At 34.3% G+C, this 16299-nt stretch overlaps 1 protein-coding gene across 2 annotated transcripts; it reads right to left on the bottom strand.

The window, feature by feature from the left end:
- Nucleotides 1–896: 896 nt before the first annotated feature.
- On the bottom strand, nt 897–5618 carry LOC145120641 (uncharacterized). 2 transcript variants are annotated; one of them, XM_079056445.1, is made up of 10 exons: nt 5470–5604; nt 4984–5076; nt 4242–4459; nt 3102–3591; nt 2687–2754; nt 2500–2558; nt 2051–2154; nt 1645–1717; nt 1391–1571; nt 897–1216 (listed from the first exon to the last, which is right to left on the bottom strand). In XM_079056445.1, the coding sequence occupies exons 3-10, from the start codon at nt 4441–4443 to the stop codon at nt 1131–1133; spliced, it is 1263 nt and encodes a 420-aa protein (XP_078912571.1). In that variant the 5' UTR covers nt 4444–4459; nt 4984–5076; nt 5470–5604; the 3' UTR covers nt 897–1130. The 2 variants fall into 2 exon arrangements, with proteins under 2 accessions (XP_078912571.1, XP_078912570.1); XM_079056444.1 differs by lacking the exon at nt 4984–5076 and having other exon boundaries at nt 5470–5618.
- Between the last annotated feature and the right edge of the window lie 10681 nt (nt 5619–16299).

Below are 16299 nucleotides of genomic sequence, written 5' to 3'. Positions count from 1 at the left end.
TACTCGAATTAGTTATACCAGTAGTATGTTCAGTATTTTAGAGCGTTTTGAAATTTTTTAGCTATAGTTGTGTTTCTCCAAAGGAAAACCGGTATTCTCTATAACCTTCAGCTTTGATACCATTTCTGTCACACCCCGCTAAAGCGGAAACACGGGACGCGACAGTATAAAGGGTCTCTTAGCAAAAGTTAAAAGACAACACTAACCATAGTATTAAAAAGTATTATAATTTACAATGAGTTTGAACAAATTTTCAAAATAAATTACAATGTATTTGAAATATAACACATGCAAATGCTCCTACAAGTGATGTTGGAACATCCCAAAAATATAGTCCAAAAATTTCATTTTAATTCATTAGTAAAAACCATAAATATCATCCATCACTATAGTTAAATAGTTGTAGAACTCACATATCAATATGAAATTTAAGTACACTATCCATTGTTTCTAATTGTTTCCAAGTTTCTAGTAGGTTATAACTTAGCTTTTAGTTACTAAGTCTAGTATGTGTCGTGCCTATACGTGCAACTAAGTTTATTTAAATCTAGAACTGTCTCGAATTTTGATGGTTGTCACAGAAGACGAAGCCATGGGGAAGAAGACGGATGATGCGTGAGGAAGAACACCAAATGAAAAGGGAATGAAAGTATTTGGGACGAATAACGATTTTGGGTATATAAAGAGTGAGGCTTACATGCTAAACCAATGACAACGGCTACCATTGAGTCATTGACTTTTCATAAAGTGTCAACACAAATAATGGCAAATAAGTACAAAAAAAAAAGGGTTAAATCAAAACGAGTGTATATAAATAATGATTTTTATGGTATTAACGCTATATTTTCTAAAAAAATTAACTTTGTTGGATAAATCATAAGAAAAGGAACATATGGTTACACTTAACCCTAGTTTCAATACTTATTCAAATCTAAGTTCAATATGGCCCTGATGATAATACATATACAACTTGATCGAAGCGGTCATGCAGTTATATGCTTTTACTCGTAGTCATATACCATTTGCGTCATTTCAATCCAAATTTTAATTAAAATACAAGACAAAAGTCATCAATAGTGACAATTAAAAGCAAGCAAAAACAAGCACAATATTTCCCATTTTAGCAGACTTCACATATCAGCTACCGACCACAAGTAAGCTTCTCTTTCTGTAGCTTGTTTCTCATTTTGTCTATTGAACATTTGCTTCTCAAATCCTGCAAAACAAACAAACATCAATTCAAAAATAAATTCAATTAATGAAAATATTAAAAGTATAGCAAAGTACTTTGATTTTTTACTAATGATAGCAATATGTATTATGTAACAAAAAAAAGTACATTGCTGATATAAGTTAAAAAAAAAAAAAAAAAAAAAAAAAATTGACTAACCGTTGCTGCGGTCAACCCCATCCCAGTGTCGTCCTGGTCTGATATTATAGCGATTTGGTGCAGCCTCAAAGCCTCTCTTCAACCAGCTGTGATTAGGGACTTGTTGAGGAACTATAAACCCTGATTCTTTCATCCTCTCGTTGTCTCCTATATCTGGAAGAATCACTTCTGATTGCTTCTTCTGAAACATTACACAAATAATATCAGTTCAGTCGGTTGAATTTTAATTAGGGTTTAGGGTTTAACTTAATGACCTTCACTAGATGTGCCATGGGGTCACCCCATCTAACTCTGTCCTTCAGCATATTATCAAGATCCGGATCATCTCTGAAGAAATAGAAAAAAAAAAAAAAAAAAAAAGATGCATCCAGTAAGGGTGTGTATGTTTTTTATAGTAAAATGTTAATGTTTGATTGACAATTAATTTGATTAGTTTTTTCTTAAAATGTAAAATATCTCAAAATATAATAGAGATAAATAAGAACATGCAAACATCCTTGATCTTACTAGTCTTAACAGTCGGACATGATTTTCAGATTTGTTGTTCAGTCCATTGATATGTATTATGATTATAAAAGATGTAGAGATCTCCAATAAGAATCTTTAAGATGTGTTGTACATGAAATATAATTAAAGCTTTTAAAAATAGACATTATTTACCTTGTTCTTGCAAATGGTTTAGCCTTCTCAAGTTCCAATTCCTGCAGCCTTGCCTCTGCTTCCCGTTTCTGAGCCAAACCCTTGCCCCATTCCAGTTTTATCTCCTGTTCAAAATACTTCTGTTAAATAAGAATACAACTTAAGTAACATTATGTATTAGAAATATAATAATTGCACCATAATTAACAAATCAACTACAGATTATTATACAAGCAGGATTCCTTCTTATTTGTTTAGTGTTCTTATCAGTTGTTTTCCGTGCTTAAAATTTTTTTAGTATACTTCAATAACATAATGTTAAAGATTAAAATTAATTTTGCACTATTTTAAGTCTGTTTAGTACGTGAAAATAATTCTACAACAACATGAACAGAAATGCACAAACCAATTTGAGAATTGAGACATTTCAAAATATAAAACTTTATACATGAAAACTAACAGTGGAGTACCTTTGGCTTCTCATCTTCCTTTTGAAGTGCTTTGATCTGGTCCTTTGTCAGGCGTTCCCCTGAAATAAAATAAAATAAAATAAAAAAAAACCACAAGTGGAATTAAAATTTTATTTTTAACAAGAAATAGTCAAAAACATTGTATTGTATAGTGTATACAAATAGTATTTAGGAATTTAAAACTAACCAGTTCTCTTATCACGACGTACGCCTTCAGCATTTCGCCCACTTATAGAAGGATCCATTTTCTGAAACCTGCAAGTAATATAATTCAGCAAGTGGAGAGGGGTAATTCTGACCTTCTACAAGACAAGAGTTTGATTGGGACAAAAATGTAATTTTTTTTGACCCATCTAAAAAAGTGGGCCAGGGACTAGCTCACAATCTCTCATATGTGCAAAAGACGTTAATGCCCTCCACATTCTCATCATCGAAAATAGCCCTTAAAAGATTATTTAATCCCTTCCAGATCTATTAAGTGCACTTTCAATACTAAGGATACGGAGGGTATCAATGTCTTTTGCACAGACGAGAGCGAGTCCACCTTTATTGTGGGACAAAAAAAAACCCATTAGCAAATAACAAAGAAGAGATATGATTACCTCAACCAATCTTCCTTTTTTGTTTTAGCAATTTCTTCTTTTATATCTTTACCACTGACTAAACCAGTTTTTGGCCTCTCCGATTCCTTGATAGGTTTTCTAGGGGGAGAAAGATCTTCATTTGGACGATTATGCCCCCGTCGAGGAGGAGAAATATCAAACTCTCGGCTGCGGCCCTTCCGAGGAGGAGAAAGATCGGGATCGGATTCCGGTTCCGGTGTATCATTCCGGGCCCTTCGTTTACGGGGTGGGGACATGTCGGAATTCAATTCCGTTATATGTTGGGATTCTGATTCCGGTTCCGGTGTATCATTCCGGGCCCTACGTCTACGTGGCGGAGAGATGTCGGAATTTTTAGCAGTATCAGACACGGGAACCCAACCGCTTCCATCTTCAGAAATAGCACCAAAAGGGCGCCGGCTTTTAAGTTGCTCTAATCTTTTCATTCGTTTCACTTCAATATCTTCATCAACTTGTGGCTTCTCTTCATCTGTACATTACAAGGGTGATTATAATTGGGTAGCAATGTACATTTATTTATAAAGCATCTTCCTATTACATTATTGTACTTTGAAAATCTACCAATTATATTTATAGCAATATCATCTAAAGACAAAGCAATTTGCATTGCTATGAATATAATTGGGTAAATTCATCAAAGTACAATACATTTACAAGAAAGAACTGAAAGTACATGTTATTTCTACCTTTTATTTTAGTACTTTATATTGTGTTAAATGCAAGAAGTAGCAATATAATTTCATTTGATTTGTTTACTATAGCCTCCTACTTCCATTTTTTCCTGTTACAACATTGTACTTTAAAAAATCTACATATTAAACTAAAGCACCATTATCCAAATACAAAGCAATTTTTAATTGGGTGGATTTTTTAAACTATAATGTCCTAAGAAGAAAATAAACTGAATGTACAATGCTATAATCGGGTTGTTTTGTTCAAAATCCAATACCTTAATAAGAAAAGAAGTGAAAGCACCATGTTGTTATAGAATGAAAATGGAAGTAGGATGCTATAATACACAAATAAATGAAAGTACACATTTGGCCCTTTATATTTTAACAAAGAACATTAAAATCATAGGTGAAGAAATCTACTGAACAAGAAATTTTATTGGCATACCTTGTGACTCATCATCTTCTTCTTCAACCTGAAATGGCTTTTGCCAAACAGGATCCTCATCAACAACAAGAACACCATTCATATCAGGCTTAGTTTTCATCTTCTTTTTCTTTTTCTTCTTCTTCTTCTCCTCCTCCTCATTATTTTCGTATCTTTTTAAATACTCCTTGAGTGAACTGGACCCTGAAGATGGCGCTACCATGGTTGTTCTTCAAGCCCTGCTCCCAAAAAAAAACATTATGTTTTATGTTTTAAGGTTCAATCATATAAAATATGTAATAGAGCTTGTTTCTTTTCTCTTTTCCATCAAGTGTTGTCAAGAATCAAGATAAATGATGGTTGTCTCGAGAAAAGCATTGTATTAACAAAGGTTGTTTCTTTTTTGGACCGGATGAACCAACCCTCTGAATGATGGTAAGTGACCATTTTACCCTTCTGTCCAGACGTGATGGTGAACAAAAAATGGTTGTTCATTGGAGAACTGTCATGAACCTAGTCTCCTTGGAGCAAGATCACATACTTTAAAAACTGATACAAAAATCTGTATATTACTGACTCAGAAAACTTAAACTTAAGTGCAAGAGTATATATGAAAGCAGTGACAACACTGAGTCATTAAAAGATGCTGAGTGTATCAAATTTCAGCCAAGGGATCTTTGTCTGTAGATGGGAAATTACAAGCTGTCTATGACTACAGTTATATATGTTGAGAGCAATATAAAACCTACACAAATTGTTCTACCTTCTTGCTTTTACCATGTTTGAAGACAGATTCGGTAATAACATTGTCATTTTGTTAACAAGTCTATCGCCTTTCAAGTCATATATGGAAACCCTAAAACAGATAAACGAAAATATAAATGCCAAATCCAAAATCCAAAATCGAAAATGATGAGAACGATGACAACAGGCGACCGGTCGGTGGTAGAGGGGCAGATGAATGTATAACAGAAGGTATGAGTATTATCGGGATAGAAAGAGACGGGAAGATGTGAAGCATCAGGTCGGTGAAACAGGGAGGCGACGATGGCGGGGATGTCGGAGGCGGTGTCGCTGGCGGGGCAAGCAGCAGCGGTGTCGCTGACGGGGCTGGCAGCGTTGTCGTTGGCGGAGGGTTGAAGATTGGAGTGGGAGGGAGAAGGGGCGGTAATGTCGTGGAGTAGATTGAGAGCGAGAGAAGAAAAGAGAAACGAGAGAAGAGAACGAAGAGAAACAGAAAAGACCGTACCTGATCGGCGGCGCTGGTGATGTGGAGCGACGGAGGCTGAGCAAGGACCGACGTCGGCCGGAGGGATGGCCGGTGTGGAGAGACTGACGGGTGGAAGGATGCAATCGATGAAAGGAAACAAACATCTTTGACAGATAATAAATGCCAAAAAAAAGCCTTTCGTAGAAAAGAAAAGAAAAGAAAAAGTGTCATGACCTAAGTTTTTTTTATTGATTCATATGGCTTGTTTCACTTATACCCTGCTCCCGAGTTCATTAGAGGAAAGAAAAGAAAAAGAAAGGAAGAACAAGGAGAGAAAAGAAAAGAAAGGAAGCGAAAAGAGTAAAATATTCCGTGCTCCCGAGTTCGAAAGAAAGGAAAATAAAATATTCATTTTAGGTGCTCCCGGGTTGAAAGGAAAAGAAAAGAAAGTAAAAAAAAGACAATTATACCCTTCATGTTATTAAATAAATGGTTGTTCTTTGTAGGTATTCTTCTATATGAAATGTTTTATCGGTACACTGCCTTCAAACATAATATCATTCAACCCAATCATAATATTATTCAACCCAATCAGATTTTAAGTTTAGCTATTATCAAACATAATATCATTCTTGAAACCGAAAAGAATTTGAATGTAATCCAGGTAAGCCTTCAAGCCAAACAGTTGATTTATAGATTATTGCATAGAGATCCAAAAAATGTTATTTAAATTACTTAAGTACAATGTTCTTGTGGTACACATCATTCACAGATTTTGTCAAAGGAATTGGTTGAAATACATTTTTTAAGCAGGGGCAAAACAGTCATTCTGATACAATGTTATGGAGGCATCTCAATGACAAAGAACACCCTGCCCAGGAAGTTAAATTTATGCAAACCTACAATAACTATGGTTGATTGACAATTATCCATTCCAACCACCATTTGAGTGTACAAACTCACACTATCATAATTCCAACACACCATCAAACCAAGAACAAACAGTTGACTAAGAAGAATCAACAAGAAATCATGTTCAATTTCGAAAAGAAACCAAGAACTAGCTGTAAAGATGCAACATCTCAAGGACAGAGTAACAACACAGACTAACAAAAAAAAGGTGAACAGAGAATAGAAGAATAACAAAAAAAAAATGAACACAAGAAGAACAAGAACTTTCGTATCAGTTTGTAACAGAGAACAAGGCAGAAGGCGATCAAGAAGGTAGAACAGAAGACAGGGAACGTATCCCTTTATTATTAGGTTAAGGGTATTTTCGTCATAATGCAACTTTTTATCTTCCATGCGTTTCTTTTTTTCCAATTCCTCCTAATTTGGGAGGAAAGTTTGGAACGATACAAATCTGCTCAAATTCCTTCTCTTCTTTTCTTCTCTTCTAAAAAAAACTAGGGAGCGCCAATCTTCTCTGTTTTCCTTCCAAATCCTCTGACTTTCGTTCTCTTCTTTCGTTAAGTGATACTCGGGAGCAGGGTGTTATTTCCATTTAACATTATTGGAGTTGAGTTGATTGCTTTTTGTGTATTTATATTGACCACTCAATAAGCATCTAACCCCTTCTACTTTTTGTGTATTTATATCTGTTTTCACAGGGGTGCAAGGGGGAGAGAAGAATGTTGGTGGTACGAAGGCTGGTGGTGAAGATTTGCATGTAGATGCAAAGGTTGTTTGGAAAGGTGTTTTCTTCGAAAATTCCAATAACAAAACCAATCATGTCAACTGCTGAGCCAGTTACTTCGACTATTGTAACAACAATGCCAATTTCAACGAAGCCAATTTCAAGACCTATTTCCAAAGGAATTGTGATTGGGGAAGGTGGCAGCAGTTCGAATCCTAAGGAAGTTGTGAATAATCCCTCAGTTAAAGACAAAGGCAAAACGATTGTGGTCGAAAAGTCAAAGGAGGAAAAGAAAGCTGAAGCAGAGGTTGAGGTTGAAAAGCTACGAATTGTGCAATCTTTAATTCTGCATGCCAAACCATGTTCTATAACCACTACAATTGGTATCAGAGCGGGTGTTCTTGATTGGATCAAGAATTGATCCTTGATGGCAATCTTGATTTGGTGATTCATTTTTTGATCATTGATCTTCGTGATTTGGAGAGTTTGGATTCTAGAAATCGAATTCATCTTTGATTCTACTCATAATTCGATTTTCTTCACTAGAATTCAAGTGATTTTTACTTTCTCTCTCTAGAAAACCCATTTAAAATCACTTTCTCTCTCTAGAAATCTTCAAGTTTTTGTGATCATGGTGAATTTGCCTTACAATTCTTGGATTGTGATCGTTGAAGATATCAAATACAAAGTCAATAAAGATCAATATTATGGGTTGGTGTTAAACAAGTTGATTTCATTGGATTCTATGGTTTCTTATGGAGGTTTGAAGGATGTTCATGGAAGATTGGTATTTCAACCACTTTCAAAGATTGAATGCTTGTATGATCTTTTCATTATCATGTTAGTTCGTAGTGATAACCAAAAAGAAGGAGAAGAAAGAGATTTGTTTAATAAAAGATACATTTCTCTTGTTGAAAACCCAAGTGATCTTAATGATCTTAAGTTTGTTGAAGATGTTCTTGATGGTGATCATCATGTTCTTGATGTTCGAGAAAAAGAAGTTCAATGTGATGTTCTTGATGTTCTTGAAGTTCATGATAAGAAGATTCAAGTTGATTCTCATGATGAAATTTTTTTTTTGCTCGATTGGAGTTCAAACCGATGATATTTTGTGTTCTTGTGATTCGTTTGAAGGAATGATTCCTTATCGGAAGCCGGTGATCCAAGAAATTCACAAGTATCAAACTCCAAAAGATTTGATTCAAACTCACAAAGTTCAAGTTGTGGAAAGTGGGTTTGTTCATGAAATCAAGTCTTCAAGATGCAAAAAAATGAGAAAGAAAAAGAAGAAGAAGATCAAACGTAAAAACAAGCGGGTTTACTCACAAAAATCGTCAAATGTTGTGAAGCCGAAATCCGTAAAACAAATTTGGGTTCCAAAGCAACAATCTCCAAATGTTGCATTGAATTTGAAGTCAAAACCCAAATGTGTTGGTGGTTCTTTTGAAGATGTTCTTGGATCGTTGAAGAACACGAAGAACGAGTTGTACATCTCGCATAATGGGTGGTACAATGTTCAAATTTGAGATTTTCTCATTCCAACAAAAGAACCAAGATCTTCTAAATTTGATTCGTTCGTTGAAAATGGAACACGATTCGTCAAAAAGGTATCTCAAATTCTCAAATGGATTCCAAAACGTCCATGATTTCGATTCATTCTTTGCGTTTTTCATTTTTGATCGATTTGCCTCATTGGATCTAATCTGTTTTAACCCAATTGTTGATCCAATTATTTTTTATGAGATCAAGCCAATACAAACATGATTTTTGTTTTGATTAAATCGTGAGCCCAAAATCCAACTTGTTACTGTTCATCTGATCTATTTTTTTTTAATCGATATAGATCTCGTTACTGTTCATTGGATACAATTTGAGTCCAATGTTATTATTCACTGTTCATTTTTTGTATCACTTAGCCCAAGTCACTCTCGTTGAATATTCCAATTCACGATTTTTGGTTTCACCATCTCAATTTTCTTTCATTGATTCTGATTGTTGATTTCCACTATCAATATCATTATAATAGATTGATATTTGGATAAAATGAACATCGAAGTGGATACTAGGTAGAATCGATTTGATGATTACCGTGGTCAACGAAAAGAAAAGTCAAAATTGAAGGTTCTACACTGAGATGCGAACTGGAATCGAAATTTATTTGAAAATTGCTTTGTTCAATTACTGGATACTGAATTGAGATCGAATGGTGGATTTCGGTGTGTTGGTCGATGTCAATGTTGATTTTAATCGATGGTACTCAGATCGATAGTGAAAGCTTGTTGTGTGATGTTCTAAGGATATTCGATTTCAAATATTGTTACTGGAATTGATAATCGATTGATGAAGTTTTGGTGTCGAAATTGGTTGATTGGGTTATTTGATTTCGAAATCAGGTTCAATTTGGTGTTAATTGTTGATTTCGATTTTGGTTGGAGTCCATTTCTGCATTTGATTTGGAGATTGTCGACTGATGAAATACAAGTCAACCTGGAAAGTCAAAATTGGTTATTTAGCTTTCGTTTCAGTGACTGATGATTCGAAATTGTGATGGATTCGATGGTTGGTGTTGCTTGGTAAGGTCGAAATTGATTCTGAAAACTTGATTGAGTTTGAATTCGTTGGACTATTGGGTTAATAACGAATCGACTGGGGAAGAACAGATGGATTGACTGTCGACGGTTTGAAGGTCAAACAGCCTTCATTGTGGAATTTTGGAATCGATTTCAAAGGAGTAATAGTCGAATGTTTGAGAAATCTAAAAATCGATATTGGGTAGATGATTTGTATTTTGGATTCACAGAACGAAAGTCGGAGTCGAGAATCTGATAACGAAGAGTTTGGAGTCAGAGTATTAAGGTTCGAATGGTTGATTTGCCTCACTGAACTAACGAAGTGAAGAAGATGCAAAAATTTCGTTAATCAGTGTGAAAATTTTTCGTTAGATCGGTGCTCTAATTGAATCTAACGAAGAGGAGAGAGAAAATTTTGGTGCTGTGAATTCGTACGAAGGGTGCTCTGATTGAACGAAGAGGAGAGAGAAAATGGGAAGATGATTTCGTACGAAATTTCATACGATGGGTGCTATGGATTTCTAACGAAGTGATGAAGAACAGACATTCGTTAATATGGTGCAGTGAAGTTTCGTTCATATGGTGCTGGATTCCTACGAATTGGGGAATTGGGGAAGAAACTCAGAATTTTCGAAAATGACCCCTGACCTTACGAAAGTTTGACATCTTTTACAAAACTTGGTACGAATAAACAAAGTTTTGTATGTTTTGAATGAAAAAGAAGAATTTTCGACATTGGCCCTTGAACTTTCGAATGTTTGGCAACTTTGACAATTGGGGTTATTTTTCGAATGTTTTGAAGAAATAAGACAGAAATTTCGAAGTTAGCCCCTGAAGTTTCGAAAATTTGGCAAATTATACCCAAATTCGAAAATGGGCTGAGATAATGAAGATTTTACAGTTCTGGTCCCTGCAGTTTGTGCGAATTTACGCTTTATGCCCAGTTTCGCAAATGGGGTAGAGTTTCGCATATTTGACTGTTTTTGGCGCAACGGGTCCCTGCAGAATTCAGAAAGTGACGATTTTAACCCGGATTTTGGAAAATCTTGCAACTTTCACCGAAAAAGTCAAAAAATTTCACAAATTGAAATTTTTTTGAGGCTTTTTCGTGATTGTTTTTCCGTGCAAGATTTTTGGTGATTCATTTTTGGTACACATCAAGGGGAGTATTGTGAAGTTTATTCCTCAGGCACTTCTCACCCTTAATGGGTTTTATAATCATTTTTTGATTATAAAAAGGGGGAGAATGATGGGTATTCGAAGCTTCTCGGGTTTGTCGAATATTCATTTGTGGATTTGAAGATCGGTGTTACTTCGAGGGGGATTTTGGTCTTGATCGCGCTAGCTCGTTGGAGACTAAAGCCGGGACATCCAATCCTAACTTTGAGGGGGAGAATGTTAGGGTGCAAAGTCACTCTTGGATGTAGTGTTTTAGGCTTACCCTCTTGTATGTGTAAATGGGTTGAGTCTTTCCTATAAATAGGAAGTGAGTGACTCCCATTATGTAAGGAACCATTTGGAGTGTTAGACTAGAGAGAGAAACTTTGTACAAACCCATTTGTATATTCTTTCTAGATCTAATATGAGCTTACACAAATTTATTTACTCATTGTGTTCTTGATTTTACTTGATGATTCACTAGATCTTTTCTAATTCCGCACATGCCATCATAATCAACACCACTACAATATTGTAGTTTTAAATGTTTTTCATTTATTTAACTATTTAATTATTTCTACCATAGTTTTTCATTTATTAAATGTTTATATACTAATTTTTAGTGATAATCTTAATTTAAAATATTTCCTATTCAAGTATAATATGTTTAAACACTATTAATTAAATGAGGAGATTGTATGAACATTTTAGATAGATAAGGATAATAAGTTAAATTTATAAATAAATAAAAAAAAACTATGGAAAAAGCTTAACCATCGGAGAGCCCATTTAAATAGAAGTCAAAATATTAGATTAATGATGTGGCAAAAATATTAAGTGATAGGATAGGTTAACCATTGGAGATGCTCTAAGAATAACCAAATTTTTTTTTTCAAATCTTTAGGTAACTATGTTTTTTTTTCATATATGTTTCACTATTAAACATGTTTGATCTGTTCAAAATATAGTAATATGATTGGTAATTACCAGTGATATTATCGTATTATAAAAGTTCAAACAAGTTTGTCGGTTAAATGTATACGGAAAAAACATGATTACCTAAATGTGGACAAAAACCAAAGTTTCTTATTCGTTTTGGTAATATTAGGTTATTTATGCTTAGTGCACTAGTCATAAGACACGCTGATGTGACATGGAATCGGGTCATCGGGTCTTGGTGTTAGATCTAGATTGTAGATCTGAAGTAGGTGTAGTTAGTGAGTTCCCGACTTGATTCCTAGTTGTCATCATATAACAAAACCATTAGACCGCCTCAATGGGTCTTATGGCTACTTGTGATTAGCATAAAGAGCCTAATATTACCAAAACCGGTAACGAACTTTGGTTTTTGTCCATATTCAGGTAACCATGTTTGTTTCCTATACATTTGACCAGTAAACTTAGTTGACATGTTCGTAATAGGGTGATATCACCGGTAAATGCTAGTTATATTACTCTTTTTTGAACATGTTAAACAAATTTAATGGTCAAACGTGTACGAAAAAACATGGTTTCTAAATGTGGACAAAAACCAAAGTTTGTTACTTTCCTAGGTCATTAACCGAACACACCTAAGTTGTAACACCCGTTCTTTTTACACACATTAAATATTATGTTTTGGGAATTTTAATATATATATATATATATATATATATATATATATATATATATATATTGTAACGCCGCATTTCTCGCTTTGCATAATTATAAAAATTTGTATTTACGTCAGTCGACGATTGTAACCTTTTATGAATAAGTGAAATGAATTATTCAAGTATATGTGAGGAAATTTGACAAATATTATGTGTATATAATAATCGTAGGGCTGAATAAACGTTTAAAAATAAAAGATTATTTAGCATAAATAATCTAAATGAAGTCGTAGAAACCGTAATTACGAGTCTGTCGATATAAAGAAGAGAACTAAATATATATTTTATATATTTTCGAGATATAACTCCCGAAAATAATTGTCTAAATATATTTTACGACGTTAGTTATCGATTATAAGTTTGGATAGAACGAATTAAATGATTTGGATAAGATTTTTTTATAAAGGGTATAATGTTTTTATTAATAAATAGTTAAGGGACTATAGTGTAACTTGAAGGATATATTATGTTAATACATGAATAACTGAGGGACCATAAATGTAATTATAGTTGATTTATGAATTGCAAATGATCCAACCAAACCAACCACCAACATACGTGTAAGAAATATAAGAAAGATCCAACCAAACCAACAACCAACATACGTGTAAGAAATATAAGAAAGGTCGTACATACTTTATTAATTAAAAATAACACGTGTTGTTTAAATATGTGATCGTACAACTTCATTTAATAAAAAAAATATACGTGTTAGTTTTACAAGATGACTAAGATAATTATAATCATACATACGTGTCCAAATTTATGTTACGTGTTGATTTTGATAAGATTGGGGATCACGTTTCATCATGGGTATAAATAGGATGATTTTTTTTTATATTTCGCAACATACAATTCACATAAATTTAGAAAGAAAGACTAGAAGATATTTTGAAAAAGGGAAATTTCAGCTAATAAGAGATCGGGAAGTTACTCTCAGAACTAATTACGATCTGTAATATACACTTCTTATATCAAGTGCGTGCATAGTTACTTTCAACTTACACATAGATATGAAGTATTTAATATAAATTACGTACTATGTGTGCATATTATATGTGTTCTTGATATCTATGCTGGATGAACAAAATATACATGTTTTATTTGATTAAAACTGTATATGTATTTTATACATATAATTATGATGGGTAAAGATGAGTAGATGTTATAGATGATGAAATAAATGATGAGCGATGAATTAAAATGATGAGAGGCCTCGATGTTTAAGCTGACTTAGTCATCTAACGGAGTATAGATGACGACCACGGACTATTCTAGACAGTCTAGTGGAACGCTGGCAGGCTCGCAACCTGTAGGTGTTTGTGAACGATGTGTTCACCAGTGTACTCCATCCCCCTCATGGTTGCCTTACTGACATATATTGCTGAGGAATCCTGTAAGTCCCCAATCTGTTTGTGTATCAATCAGATCCGTTTGATGGTGCGGAATCCCAATCAAACGGATGATGCCAGATCTAATGAAGAAGAAGGAGAAGAAGAAGAAGATGAATCTATGATGTATTCAATAAGATTGATTCTCCAGCACATAAGATTCTCTCACACACACTCTTCTTCTCTCTAACTTTCTCTCTCTACAATATGCTCATCACCCTCTCTTCACCCCTAACACCTATATATATATATATATATATATATATATATATATATATATATATGGGGAACATGGGCCGTGAACAGGTTCACGGCCGTGAACCAGTTCACGACCGTAAACATAACCGCAAACACATATCACATGACTGAAAAATATATTTTCCTAGAAAAGTAAAGTATAAAACAATATTTTAGACCCAACAATCTCCCCCTTGGTTTATAGCTTTCTTTTCTAATTGACCCAACAAGCTCCCCCTAAAAAGTAGTTGGCTTTTCTTGTCAATCTTCATTGGGAGCTTGGCTTAAGCATTAATCTTCAAATTCTTCACAACTTCAAGATGAACTTGATGAATCTTCAATGAATGACTTCATCTTGAGCAATTAGGCTTTTCTTCAGAATTTGACTCTGAACGCACGTTGCGTGAGGAGGCTTGATGTACTGGTTCTTGAAAGATAACGCTTTCAGCTTAAGAATCTTCAGAGAGAACATCAGAGAGAACGAATCTTCTGGATCACTTCAGCAAGTACAAGAATAGCAGCAAATTGATTGAGGAGGCTTCAATGCAATCTGTCACATAATCTTCAAGTCAGTTTCATCTTGCTTCTGGGGTTGAAAGATTGAATGTTGAAAGAATAGTCTTCATTTCTTGCTCCTTCGAATGAGAATTCTTCGATGATCACGGATGAAGCTTTGACTCAGAAATCTCGATACAGTCTCCATGAGTCTCGTCTACATCTGAATTCACTTTTCAAGACAAAACAAAACTAAAAGAAAACTTAGCACACAATATTTTTGGATTTTTTTTATATTTTTTGAAAAAAAAATAAAACAGAAACAAAAATATTTTTGGATTTTTGATTTTTTCTGAACAAGAAATAAAACAGAATATTAGACTATTTTTGGATTTTTAATTTTCTGATTTTTGTTTGATTTTTGATTTTCTGATTTTTTTTTTTTTGATTTTTGATATTTTTAATTCTCCCCCTAAATTTGTGCATAGAGGAAAACTATGAACAAATTTAACAAAAACAAAAAATATTTGGGATCAAAGTTGTGAGACAGTCTTAACTTGTTTATCAGTACCTTCGCTTTCATGAATAGATCTGGTCAATTGCCGGTATCGTGGTCCACTTAAACATGAAGGATATTGACAAACTTTCTAAATAAACCATTCAGCTGACGACGACCACATGTATTGTTGTCCACTTAAATTAAGCAGCGAAATCTACAAACAACCTCTAAATGGTTCAATTTTAGTTGCACTAGAACGTGTTCCCCACTTCTCGATATACCTTGATTATCAAGAACTCCTTACTTTAGGTGAATAGACAATTATTAAGGAGGAAGTCAGATTTAGAAATAGGTGCATATGTTGTGTCCCATGTCGGATCTCTTTCAATCACGCAGAGGGGACAACATATGACTAACAGAGATAGAGGGACTCAGAGGTAGAATATTGCATATGATGTGTTCCAGGTCGGATCATTTCAATCACGCAGAGGAGACAACATATGACTAACAGATAGAAAGAATTGCATAGATAAAGAGGTGCATAGAAATAGAGTTTCATATGTTGCATTGCAGGTTGGATCTCTTCCAATCACGCAGAGGAAGCAACATATGACTGACAGATAGAAAGCAAGAAAATAATTTCCTACAGACCTACTTTATTAGAACCCCGCAGTTGCCCTATCAGAACCAGAATTAAGGACATAAGTCCATACATCAAGGAAAAGTTGAACCACTGTTCTAGATGCGTATTAATTTAGTGTATCCTGTGGGTTCCCATGTTTATCTCACTGCTCAATCTACCCGAGCGTCGTATGGTTAGTCCAAACAATCCTATCTAAATCCACACTATCAAATTCTTCGTGCCTACCAGCATATTGAACACAGAGTCTAGACAATTCAGATTCAGTCCCTTACACTAGTTTAGACTGCCCGTTTATCACTTTCTTGATATCACTTCCCTATAAACATATAAGAAAATAAAAATTGTCTAAAAAATTGTCTTCAAAACGAATCAGTTTAAGATAAACTCAAGAGTATAGAGAAGAAAACTCAAACCGTAAGTCACCGATTGAATTTGCATCCAGAAGGTCTGAGAACAGCATGCATAATCTCATAACAGATCCGAAAATTCTTCACATTGTTAAGCACAAACCCTATGTGTGATCCCTTCCTTTCTTCCTTTCCCACAAAGGACACATACTCTCAAACAATGTTCTGAGTGTTGTAAAGT

Source organism: Lactuca virosa, chromosome 6, assembly GCF_052849685.1.
Source record: "Lactuca virosa cultivar CGN04683 chromosome 6, Lactuca_virosa_CGN04683_v6, whole genome shotgun sequence".
Classification (NCBI taxonomy): domain Eukaryota; kingdom Viridiplantae; phylum Streptophyta; class Magnoliopsida; order Asterales; family Asteraceae; genus Lactuca; species Lactuca virosa.
Note: the sequence above shows the minus strand (reverse complement) of the source record. Positions and strands in the feature narration are given on the sequence as shown.

Coding starts and splice junctions, on each gene's coding strand:
- LOC145120641 (XM_079056444.1), bottom strand. CDS start 4,443: ATGGTAGCGCCATCTTCAGGGTCCAGTTCACTCAAGGAGTATTTAAAA. Junction 2,755..3,101: donor AAAAAGGAAGATTGGTTGAG/GTAATCATATCT, acceptor TATTACTTGCAG/GTTTCAGAAAATGGATCCTT. Junction 1,718..2,050: donor AAACCATTTGCAAGAACAAG/GTAAATAATGTC, acceptor CTATTTCTTCAG/AGATGATCCGGATCTTGATA.